At 34.9% G+C, this 12,737-nt stretch overlaps 1 protein-coding gene across 7 annotated transcripts in view; it reads left to right on the top strand.

Annotated features, from left to right (window-relative positions):
* Positions 1-12,737, top strand: part of KIF20B (kinesin family member 20B) — an 85,658-nt gene that overhangs the window by 28,031 nt on the left and 44,890 nt on the right. For 5 of the 7 annotated variants that reach the window (XM_027597175.2, XM_027597177.2, XM_027597178.2 and 2 more), the window contains exons 18-21: positions 71-190; positions 4,074-4,227; positions 7,438-8,671; positions 9,015-9,153. In XM_027597175.2, coding sequence (XP_027452976.1) covers positions 71-190; positions 4,074-4,227; positions 7,438-8,671; positions 9,015-9,153 — 1,647 coding nt within the window. The remainder of the gene's footprint in view (positions 1-70; positions 191-4,073; positions 4,228-7,437; positions 8,672-9,014; positions 9,154-12,737) is intronic. The other 2 variants (XM_027597179.2, XM_027597181.2) reach the window with 1 other exon arrangement.

The following is a 12,737-nucleotide window of genomic DNA, read 5'->3' on the forward strand; positions in this document are numbered from 1 at the left end:
GCATCAGACTTGCATTTTATCTATCCTAAAATATACTTAGTAAACATTGCTATTTTTCTTCTTTCCAAAGAAAATACTTATGCAGAATCAAGGAATTCAAGAGTTGGTAGATATAATTGATCAAAAAGAGGATACAGTCAACAAATTTCAGAACCTAAAATTTCATACAGAAAACATATTTGCAAGCATTGTAAGAATTTAACTTTGTCTACCTTATAAATTACATTAAAAAGTCTATGTTTTAGTTCAAAATAAAATAATTTAAAATAGCTTATATAACTAAGATTAATTTAGTAAGAATGTTGAATTGTTTATTTCGGTGTTGAATTTAGCTTACCATTGTGCAAATCTGAGTTTTTGTGAACTTGCAAGAGGGCATTTGACCTCTTTGAACCTAATACCCCACAAACTATGCTGGCACTGCTTTATGTACATGAGAGAGAAGAATACGTAGCTCTCGGAAGTCCAAGCCATAGCTAGTTGTAAGGGGAGCTCTGGGGCAAAAGGAACTTAATGTGCTCAGACATCTGCAGGTCGTAAAGATTTCTGTCTCTGTTGCTCTGTCTCTATCTCTGTCACTGTACCTATCTGTATTTCTGTGTCTCTCTAAATGAAATTCAGTGGAGTTAGGGTTTTTTTTGTTAGAGGCTTGTTTTTATTAAATGCATTTTTTGCTAATGTTCATATGCTTAATGGCAAGGATATTTTATTTTAAAAATTGCATCATGTACTATGCCATGTAAAGTGTGTAAGGGTTTTAGAAGTACAAGTTTTGGTAATTTCATAGTTAGGATAATCAGCCTGCCTTTTAATCCTTTTTTTTTTTAAACAATGGTTTTGGTTTTCCTTTATGTTTTTTATTGTAAACTCCAGAGATTATTGTTTGAATTAAAAAAGGCAGAGTATATAGACATAATAGGCTGAGTAAACTAATAGCCAAACCTCTCTGCTTTGTTTGAAGGTACTTTTGTATGTCATTTCTCTGACCAGATGAGACGAGATTGGTATCTTGTAAAAAGTGACTGTTAACTATCCTTTCTATCTTGACAGTCAAAGTCCAGTATCCACCAATATTCTCTGAAGCATCTCAGCATTAGGTGGGCTTTTGATACTACAGGGGTAAATAAGAAGCATCTAGAAGAGTAGCTTCCTTCTGTCTAATCTCTGGTAGCAGACCTCTATTTTGGTATCCTTTAGATGCATTATTCGGTCTATCTGACTTTTTTTTGTACCCAAACTGGGAGAGACACCCTTATAATAAGGAGAAGAGCAAGGATAAGAAGCATAAAATGATTTATTTCAGTAAAAAACACTTGTTGAATGTCTACTTTGTGCCAGGAACTGTGTTAGATTTTGAGAATTATATAGATGAATAAAAACTAGTCCCCTTAATGACTCCTTAGTAAGGGAGAGACCATGTAAACATAATTACAATGAAATGTGCAGCGGTAGTCAATATATACAAGAAGTTGAGAATAGGTGGAGGTTTAGGGAATACTTTCTGGAGATGAAAATGATTAAGGTGAGCCATGAAAGATGATTAAAATTTAGCCAGTTGAGGGGCGCCTGGTGGCTCAGTCGTTAAGCATTTGCCATCGGCTCAGGTCATGATCCCAGGGTTCTAGACTGAGCCCCGCATCGGGCTCCCTGCTCAGCGGGAAGCCTACTTCTCCCTCTCCCACTCCCCCTGCTTGTGTTTCCTCTCTCGCTGGGTCTCTGTCAAGTAAATAAATAAAATCTTAAAAAAAAATTTAGCCAGTTGAAAGTAGGGGGAAGGGGCAGTCCATAGCTGTGAGGGACAAGGAAATTGGACTGGCCTTCCAGGGATAAGATTCAGCATGCACAAAGTCGTGGAAACGAGAAGGCTTTCAGTCAGTGTAGGAAAGCACAAGCATTGTTCAAGAGAAAGTTTGAAGCAAGGAAAGGTGAGAAGTGAGGCTGGGAGCGGTGGGTTGGGGTAAGGTGGTTGAAGTCCTTAAATTCTGCATTAAAGAGTTTGGGTTTTATTCTGTAGGCAGTGAGAAGTCATTAATTTTAAAGAGAGGAGTAGCAAAATTGATTTTTTATTTTGAGTGATGTATTTGGAAATTTGGAGGATGGGATTGAGATGGAGTTAGACTGGAGGCATAGAGACCAGAAAAGCCTCTTGGAAGAGTCAGGTGATAGTTGATGATGACTTTGATTAAGGGTAGTTGGATAATGGTGGTAGAGATTAAGAAGAGGATATTGACTTGTGAAATAAGAGGTGGTAAGACCTTTTGGGACTGGGGGCTTGAATTTTTACAGTATGAATTTCTGGGCTTTCAAACTCTAAGCACTTTTGTTTGGCTATTCAGCACATGCTTTTGCTCTGATCACTTGATTTGGATTGTGTAAGTCTTGTTTGGTGAAGGAAAATAAAAACAAGAAAAAAAAGCCAGAGACATCACTCTGGCAACTGCATCTTCGAAGAAAATTGTTGGAAATTTAAGTTGGAATTATATTTCTTTCTGTAGTATGTTTATATACCACAGTGTGTTAGTCATGTTTAAGTAATAGTAAAAAAGCAATTTAAATTAGCAGTGTTCCTAATTTAATAGTCCTTGCCTGTAAATAGACTTTTTAGATAGGTTCTAGATTCTCTTACCAGCTAGGTTTAAACAGTATATGAAATTGTTCACATAAATACATAACAAATGTAAATTGTTTGGAAGTTTGCAACTTAACCTGATGTGCTGATTAACTGTTGATCACTGTTCCAAAGCTTGTCTTGAAAGCAGACTTCCTAATGATAAAAAAGTTTATTTTGAATGATGGTTCTTGATCATTTTTCCAACCATACATACTCTAGGGTAGAAAAGATTCCTTTCAGTAACAGTTGTGGAGGATAGATTTTTTTTTTTTTGGTGAAGTTGTCTAATTTGAAGGAGGGAAAAAATGATCAGATCATTTTGAGAGGTCTAAGAGTGAGGGAAGAGACAACTTGAACCTCTCATGGAGTATTTGAAAACTCTTAGCCTCTGTCAGGGGTGTGATCTATCTATTCCAGGATTTTGTTATTTCTCAGTGACACCAGGGGACTAATTGTGAGAGTGGAGGTTTTTCATCATAACATCCTCTGTTTAGGGATATCTAAAAACACTGCTTAAAAAAAAAAACAACTCATTACTTTATGATTTAAAAAAGGCATCTCATCAATATCTCCTGAATAAAGTGTTTGATTTTATGATGGAAAATGGCATTTTGTTTTTTTCATACACTTTTTTCCCCCCCCTAAAGTGGATTGTTACCAGCAGAAGGGATTTAAGTAATCTTTGCCTTTTAAAAAAATCCCTGGCTTTACTATACCTTTGATTACTTTATAGACTTGTCCTTAACTGCTGAGTTTCACCCTTCCTCTTTCCGGATAACAGTATATAGTATCTTTTTTTTCCTGCTAGCCTTTTAAATAAAATTTGCCTTAAAAAATAAAAATCTAAGTGATTTTTATTGTTTAGATAAACTAGGAGCTCAGTTTTAAGGCTGTATGTAGACTGTATATCTTTAAATATACATAGGCTATAAGTTAAGGCCAAAACTATTTTTCTGGGAGTTGTTAAAGTATAAAAAAATGCTGCTTATCTTTGAGAGGCTTTGGTAACAAAACAATTGTTGAGTTTCTAGAGTGGGACCTCAAGATTTTAAGTTCAAGTATCTATAAGAAACAATTTTGTCATAATGTTTTGTATTTTCTTTACAAAGCACATTTTGAATGTGACTGAGGGGTAAGTGTTTTAGAGTTCTCCAGTTATCCCCAAACTAGTCTCTAGCCCATTAATGATGAATTTGTTTTTAGGTATCAGGGTAAAACTATATACTTACCTGACTTTGAGATAAGTGTTTTTGTTTTCCTTACTGAATGTACAAGTTAGTTAATATTACTTAACTTGCCAGAACCATCAGTTATTTTAGGGCGAGACTTAAGAAATAACTTTGAAAATGTTTCAACAAATTTGAAAATAAAATTTTCATGTTACACTACTGAAACATAATTTATATATCTTTCACATTTCTTGTAGCTTTGTATATGTGAACTAATCTTTATTTTATTTTAGGATAAGTCTGGTACATTTTCTTTAATAATAAACAATAAATTGGCTTCTAATGAAACTCTTAAAGTGCCTGAGGACGACAAAACCAAAACTGATTTGGGAAGAAAAAGAATAAATAAAAATGAATTTCAACTAGAAGAGCCACCAGTAAAGAAAGGTACTACTTCACTTGCCATCAGGAGGGCTTTAAGAAAGTTAATTCTTAAACCAGTAATGGGAAAAGTTGCAAATAGAAGAAAATTTACTTATCTAAGGAGAAAATCTGAGGAAATGTACATATCACTGATTTTATGCTAACATGTTATAGACTGCCTGGCGGATGGGTGTATGTATTTACAGCTATCTTCTATTTTAGTAAAATATTTTTAGATACTGTGTTTTTATCATATTTTGCATGCATATGATTCTTTTTACTTCTGTGCTTATGGTAGTTAAAACATCACTTCTATTTTCATAATTATAGTATCTTTTTATGCCAAAAATCTCCCCACATTCTCTATTCCTTCTATAAAAGGACATCTGCCAGTAAGACTTTGAACTGAACATTACGAAAGACATATGTGCTCAAGTTACTGTATTTACTATAGAATTGCTAAAAAAGTAGGTGCATGCTTACTGTATAGTACATGTCCTATTTATGTGGAAGAATAAATCAACATTTATGTTCTCTCTAAGCTATTTGTTATTTCTTTTAGAAAAATTGTAGTATGATACTGGGAGTAGGGCTTTCTAAGAGAAGGTTTAGAAACATTAGCTTTAGGAAGCTGACTAGCTGTTTCACCCCTAGAAAAAATGGGTAAGTTAAGTCTTAACTTTTGTTATTAGTAAAGCAAAATAAGTACTACCTGCCTCCTGAGGTTGTCAGGGATAAAAACAATGGGGTAATACACCAACATAATAAACACCTCATAGAGCCTCAGTAAAATGAGTGTTTTCCAAAAGTAGATGCCTTAGAGGATAATATAACCTTAGATATATAGTTTATGGGATGTACAGAGCTTGTGTGAGCTAATAGATTGAGACTAATATGCATATGCCTTCTGTTACCCATTGCTACTGGGAGGACAACTTTGCTATGATTTTTTATAACACTGTTCCTTTCTCCCTTTCACTTTGGTCAGTGCCATAGAATAATTGAGAATGTAAGATTGATAGGTCACTAGAAAGTAGACGTGGCCAGGAACAAATGAAACACGCAGTGGGACTAATCCTAAAGGTAACCCATTCATGAAGAAGTAAGAACTATAGTTGTTAGCTATAAATAATTTTGATGCAGGTAGATTTAAGTAAGTTTAGGTAACATGACAAAAGACTTTTTTTCTCCTTAAAGTCACAACCACTTTGACTATTTCTCAATTATTTGTGTTAGTAGAGACTACAGGGATTACCTAAGGTATCCTATGAAAATCTAAGCTATAACCACCCTCCTCTCCTTTGCCTCATACGAAAAAGTCTCTAACCTGTAACCACTAGGGTAAGATCAGGGGGTTGATAGTTTCATGGGATGATTGTGTTCTCTTCCTAAAAGGGAATGCAAAACCATTTCCCCATGAAAGTGAATTTGCTTGTTTGAGGTCAGTGTATCTGTACTTTGGGAAAGCTGGTAGCCATGTAAACAGTACGAGAAATCAGGCTTCAAAAAGCAGTAAAAGAGATAAACCAGAGACATGATACAGTCTGCTTACTTGTGATTTTTCAATCAAAACTGTAATGGTTATAACAAAATATAAGCAGTAGAAGTATAGGTTGAACGTAGTATACTGAATTAAAGTGTGAACTGCATTCTTGTTGTTTAGTTTTTTAAGTTAACAATAGATATTTAAGAGTTTTCCCATCTCTATTGCTGGACTAATACTTTAATTTTTTCCTGATAAGGCTGTCCTGAATATGTTCTATAAATCTTTTGATATAAAACATTTAAAGTTTTCTGAAAGAATAGTATGATTACCTGAAAAAAAATTAGGTACTAAACAAATTAGTTTGATTTACCTTATGTAATTATCCTAGTTCTTGAAATACAGTAAAATTAAAAGAAGAACATTACTTGATCACAAAAGTTTTATTGAGCTTTCTGTGTTCACTTCAGGGTTTAGGGACTATATCCATATGGTATGCATGATTCAAATCTCTTGACTCAGATAAATAGGATCTATTTGTGAGTTCTGAATTTCTGATTGTTGTTGTTTTAAACTTGCTTAGATCCCATATCTCCTGATGAATGGTTCAGACAATTTTATGACTTGTTTTTTTAAAGAGCAAGAAGATTCTTTTTTTAAAAAAACAATTCTAAAAAAAAATCCATCCTCATTTAGTTTTCCTAATTAGTCATTTCCACTGATGAAGTCATAGGTATAAAAATAGCATCATAAGTAGAGAATTACATTAAATGGAAAGTAGAACAGAAGTCTGAATAGTGGAGAAGATGGGGTCATTCCACTTTGGGATGGCTTGCCACAACTTTGTAAGATGGTAGGAGACAATCTAATAGAAGAATGACATATTGGTTGAAGATTATTAAAAAAAAATCCATAAGAGTGGGCGGGCAAGTTTGTTGTAAAAAAACCTTATTCACTGAGCTTTTAAAACTAGTCTGTATTAAAGAAAAGAGATTTTGGGATTGCATGATGGGATTGCACAATTACAGCTGTACAGGAGCATCTAGACAGTTGGGTGAAGGAAACGAATATGGATTGTATTTGAAAAATGAAAACTAATAAAGCTGTTTTTGCATAAATACTATGGAAACTGAGATAGATGATATTATTTTTGTTTTCCATTTGAGGAAGTGGTCATAGGGTTAAGGAGTTTGACAGTTATGTAGCTAGTGATGGGCAAGGCTGCATGGGAGTTTGCAGAATTTCAACAATTTCCCCCTAATTTTAGCTATGAAATTATAAGGTACTCAGTTTTCAAGTCATTCATTTGGTAGATCTGTAATATAATTGTGCTTTAAAATTATCTTTAGGATTTGGAATGTCTATCTTGGGGGGTCTCATGTGATTTCCTTCCCTCTGTCCCGTATTATAATGCTAACAAAGATTTGTAGTAGATAATTGAAAGACTATTGAAAGTTACAAAAAGAAAATAGAAACAACTGATAATCCTACTTGGGTAGTTATTGTCAATTTTGGTGTACTTCCTTTGCTAACTCTTTCTGCACTGATTGAAGGAACTATGGTTTTTACATAAATGGGCATATATGGGTGTATGTTTGCAACCTGTTTTTTCTTTTTCACTCAGTGGCTTATTTTTGTTTTCATTAAAAGTTTGCTTCCATGTTTTTTTATGTTTAAATAGGGGCTTATGTGGTAACTTTTTAGTTTTATTAAGCCTTACCAGATTAATAACAATTTTCTTATTTTTAAAGGACCTATACATGCTAGTCCAACTAAAACTGAAGATGAAAAGAAAAGTGAAGAAATGCAGAAGAGCATTTCAGATGAGGGAGCCATTAGAATTTTACAAGAAAATAATGAAGAGCTGAAAACATGTTTACTTACTACTGAAAATGAACTTAAAAATGAAAAGGAAGAAAAAGCAGAATTAAATAAAAAAATTGTTAGTTTGCAGCAGGAACTTTCTTTTTCTGAAAAAAAGAGTTTTACTTTAAGTACAGAGGTCCAACAAATTCAGTCAAATTATGATAATGCAATTTCTGAATTACATGCGCAGAGAAGTATCAATCAAGAACAGGAGGAAAAGATTGTGAAATTGTCAAAGGAGATAGAAACTGCTAGGAAGAACATCGCAAATAATGTTTCACAAATAAAATTAATGCAAGCAAAAATAGATGAACTACGAACGCTTGAATCAGTTTATCAGATCTCAAACATAGATTTACTCAATCTCAGGGATCTGTCAAGTGCTCAAGAGGATAATTTGCCGAATACACAGTCACACCTTTTAGAGAATGGTAATTTGGTAAGTAAGCAGGTAAAAGAATATCATACTCAAGAACTCAGTAGGGAAGGTTCTTTCCACTCTAGTATTGAAGCCATTTGGGAAGCATGTAAGGAAATTGTAAAGGCCTCTTCCAAAAAAAGTCATCAGATCCAGGAACTAGAACAACAAATTGAAAAATTACAGGCAGAATTAAAAGGTTGTATGGATGAAAACAATAGACTAAAAATGGAGGAAAAGGAGAGTAAAAATCAAAGTGACCTATTAAAAGAAAAAGAAAATCTTATACAGCAGCTGAAACAAGAATTGCAAGAAAAAAACATTTCTCTTGATGTTCAAGTACAACATGTAGTTGAAGGGAAGAGAGCGCTTTCAGAACTTACACAAGATGTTACTTGCTATAAGATGAAAATAAAGGAACTTGAAGCAATCTTAGAAACTCAAAAAGATGAATGCAGTCATTCAGCCAAATTAGAACAAGAACTTTTGGAAAAGGAATCTATCATCTTAAAGCTAGAAAGGAATCTGAAGGAATTTCAAACAAATCTTCAGGATTCTATCAAAAACACCAAAGATTTAAGTGTAAGGGAAGTCAAATTGAAAGAAGAAATCTCACAATTAACAAGAAATTTGCAAGATGCAAAGCATTCACTTCAGTTAAAGGAAGAAGAAAAGGAAAGCAACTGGCAAAAAGCAGAAAAGTAAGATAAATGTTATTAAAATATTTTAAAATGTGCAAAGGGTTTATTTTATTGGTTTTCTTCTATGTAGCTTTTAAATAATCTAGGTGGGTATAACAATCTAGTAGAGCATGTTTGAAGAGTCAAGAATTGGAACTTAGTTCAGGTAAACCTTTGGAACCAAAAGTTCTACGCAAAAATCTGTTTATAAAATCACATGAAATTCTCTCTGAAGGACTCACTCATTGGTCGGACATTCCGAGTTTGTGAGAATTGAGAACTGTGTAGGTTGTTACTAGCTCACATGTAGGATCCTGTGTGGTTCGCGGTGCGTTGCTATAGAAAAGTGGTTTGTGTTCTTCAGGTTGAAAGAGGAGCTGTCTGCAAGCTATGGTCTTACACAGAATCTGAAAGCAGATCTTCAGAGGAAGGAAGAAGATTATGCTGAGCTGAAAGAGAAACTGGCTGATGCCAAAAAACAGATCGAGCAAGTACAGAAAGAGGTAGGTTATTTGAAAGTTGCATGGCCAATTTAAATAATATTGTTGTCATTATAGAGCACATGTTTTAGACACTAATTTTAGAATTAAACAGAACATTTATCAACTCCATAATTTTTTTTAAATGATGAGAACACTTATTTCACAAAAGAAATAAAGCTTAAAGTGAAGAATGTCCAACATTAAGAAAAATATGTGGGGGAGGTCGGTGAGGGGATGGGGAGAACAGGTGCTGGGGATTAAGAGCACACTTATGATGAGCACTGAGTAATGTAGAGAATTGTTGAATCATTGAAACCAATAGAACACTGTTAACTATGCTGGAATTAAAATGAAAAAAACAATAAATTTCAAAAAAAGAAAAAAAATCTGCCTCATGTACTCATGTAGTGGTAGAATCTTTTTTTTTTCTGTTAAGGACTTTCAAGTTCAGTTCCCCCCAAAAAGTAAAAAGCAAACTTGTCTGCAGATAATATTCATGAGAGTACGCAGTATAGTTGTTACAAGTTTTTATCATAGTTTAGTTTTAAAATAGGAAATACAATCGCTGATTCCAAATACAAAGTATACAAAAGTATATACAATGGGAAAACAACTCCCTCCCAACCCTCCCAGTCATCAAGTTTCTCTTCAAGGCATCAAACGACACCACTTTCTTTCTCTTTACTTCTTCCTTCTATCCTTTTTTTCTCTTCCTGTAAAAAAATGAAAACATCCTATAAACACTGTTGTGGATCTTAATTTTTTTCACTTAATAGTGCATCTTCGCTGTCATATCAGGGTTATGTAGTTATTTTATGACTACAAAATGTATTTATCATTAGTTAATTGGTCCTGGATTGTTGGACAATACAGATTATTTCATCTTCTTCTGATTGAGCTTATGCAGCAAAGTCATTTGAACACTTACAAGTCATTCTATAAGTAGAATTTATGGGTCACTGGTTTGTACATTGTAATTTTGATATTTATTATGCTCTTAATGCCGATTTATAAGCCAGAAGTAATATATGAGAATAAGAGTACTTTTTCTACCCTATCCACAAAGTAGTATTTTATCATATCTTTTGATATTTGACAGATAAGGAATATATGTCTTGGGGCGCCTGGGTGGCTCAGTCAGTTAAGCGTCTGCCTTCGGCTTGGGTCGTGATCCCGGGGCCCTGGGATCGAGCCCTTTGTCAGGCTCCCTGCTCTGTGGGGAGCCTGCTTCTCCCTCTCCATCTGCCTGCAGCTCCCCTTGCTTGTGCTCTCTCTCTCTCTGTCAAATAAATAAAATCTTAAAAAAAAAGTATCTCACTATAATTCTAATTTGCATTTTTCTAATTATGAGTGAGCATCTTTTTGTTTAAAAGCCATTTGTATTTTTTTCTGTGAGCTGTGTATTCATATCTTTGGCTTTTTAAATTTGGGTTATTGATTTTTGTTCTGTTTTTAAATTAGTTTTGCTTTATAGGAGCTTATTACATATCCAGGAAATTAGGCTTTTTAAGAATGTGAATCGTAGACCCCTTCCCCTCACTGCTGTTTTCCTTGATAAGGTTCTTTTTTCTTTAGAGCAAATTTTGATTTTCATGAATTTAAGTTTATTAATTTTTCTACTATGACTTTTTTTTTTTAAGATTTTTTTTTTTTTTATTTATTTGACAGACAGCGAGAGAGAGAACACAAGCAGGGGGAGTGGGAGAGGGAGAAGCAGGCTTCCTGCTGAGCAGGGAGCCCGATTGGGGGTTCGATCCCAGGACCCTGAGATCATGACCTGAGCCGAAGGCAGTCGCTTAACCAACTGAGCCACCCAGGCACCCCTCTACTATCACTTCTTGATTTTGTCTTGTACTTAGACTTTTTCTAAAAGCTAAAACAGTTTTGGGACACCTGAGTGGCTCAGTCAGTTAAGCGTCTGCCTTCAGCTCAGGTTATGATCCCAGGGCCCTGGGATCTAGCCCTGCATCGGGCTCCCTGCTCAGCGGGGAGCCTGCTTCTCCCTCTGCTGCCACTCCCCCTGCTTGTGCATGCGCTTGCTCGCTCTCTGACAAATAAATAAATAAAATCTTAAAAAAACAAAAAAACAAAGTTTTATTTTTTATTTTATTTTTATTAAAAAGTGAATTTTAAAGAATTATTTTTTATTATTACTTTAAGTTAATTAAAAAGAATACTTAAATGTGTAAGGTCCGAAGAAAATGATAGAGCAAATGCTTGTGTGTCCCATCCCTGTAGCTTTCCTACCTCCAGAGAAGTTATTACATTGAATGTTCTGTGTGTCTTTCTCTTACCTTCTAAAAATATAATTTAAAATCATATCTATTTTTATTTCTTTTTTTTAAAGATTTTATTTATTTGAGAGAGAATGAGAGATAGAGAGCACGAGAGGGAAGAGGGTCAGAGGGAGAAGCAGACTCCCTGCTGAGCAGGGAGCCCAATGTGGGACTCGATCCCGGGACTCCAGGATCATGACCTGAGCCGAAGGCAGTCGCTTAACCAACTGAGCCACCCAGGCGTCCCTCTATTTTTTATTTCTAAACAGCATATTTTTCTGAGGCTTTTTGTTTTTCACATATTCCTGAAATTCCTTTTGTATAGTTGTAATAATCACTTTCAATGCTGTATTGTACACCCTTGTGTGACATTTTGCAGTTTATTTATCCATTTGGCTGTTGGCCAGTTAGATTTTTTTTTGCTCTTAGAAACAGCATTCCTCTCCTGTACATGCCTGTGAATATACTTGTGCAAGAGTTTATATTCCAGGGGGTGGAATTGTTTCATCAGAGGATGTGAAGGGTATCTCATTGTCATTTGAAATTGCATTCCTCTGATTACTAATGAAGTACAGCGTCTATTCATGTTCTTATTGGCTCTTTGTCTATTCTGGTTTCCACTCTATGAAATCATTTGTTCATATTTTCTTTTTTTTTTTAAGATTTTATTTATTCATTTGAGAGAGAGAGATAGAGCCACCCAGGTGCCCTTATTTCTATCATTCTTATTTTCATTCAGTTTTTATCTCTGTATTTCTTACTTTTTTTTTCTAGTTCTTCAGTGCATTTAAAAAGATTAAATATTTTTGGGGGCGCCTGGGTGGCTCAGTCGTTAAGCGTCTGCCTTTGGCTCAGGTCATGATCCCAGGGTCCTGGGATCAAGCCCTGCATCAGGCTCCCTTCTCTGCAGGAAGCCTGCTTCTCCCTTTCCCACTCCCCCTGCTTGTGTTCCCTCTCTCGCTGTCTCTCTCTCTCTGTCAAATAAATAAAATCTTAAAAAAGATTAAATATTTTTTCATCCAGCATTTTGTTTTTCTTTTTTAAGATTTTATTTATCTGAGAGAAAGAGAGAAAGCACGTGCATGAGCATAGGGGAGGGGCAAAGGTATGGGGGAGCCCAACGAGGGGCTTGATCACGACCTGAACTGAGATCACCACCTGAGTTGAAGGCAGACGCCTAACTGACTGAGCCACCAGGCGCCCCAGCAGCATGTTGTTTTTCAACAGAGGATTGGTTAGTTTATTCTAACCTACTTGAAACTGAAGTTCTGGAACAATTTCTCATTTAATATAAAAAAAAAAATGTGCACCTCTGAGAAACAAACTGAG

This window comes from Zalophus californianus, chromosome 15, assembly GCF_009762305.2.
Source record: "Zalophus californianus isolate mZalCal1 chromosome 15, mZalCal1.pri.v2, whole genome shotgun sequence".
NCBI lineage: Eukaryota > Metazoa > Chordata > Mammalia > Carnivora > Otariidae > Zalophus > Zalophus californianus.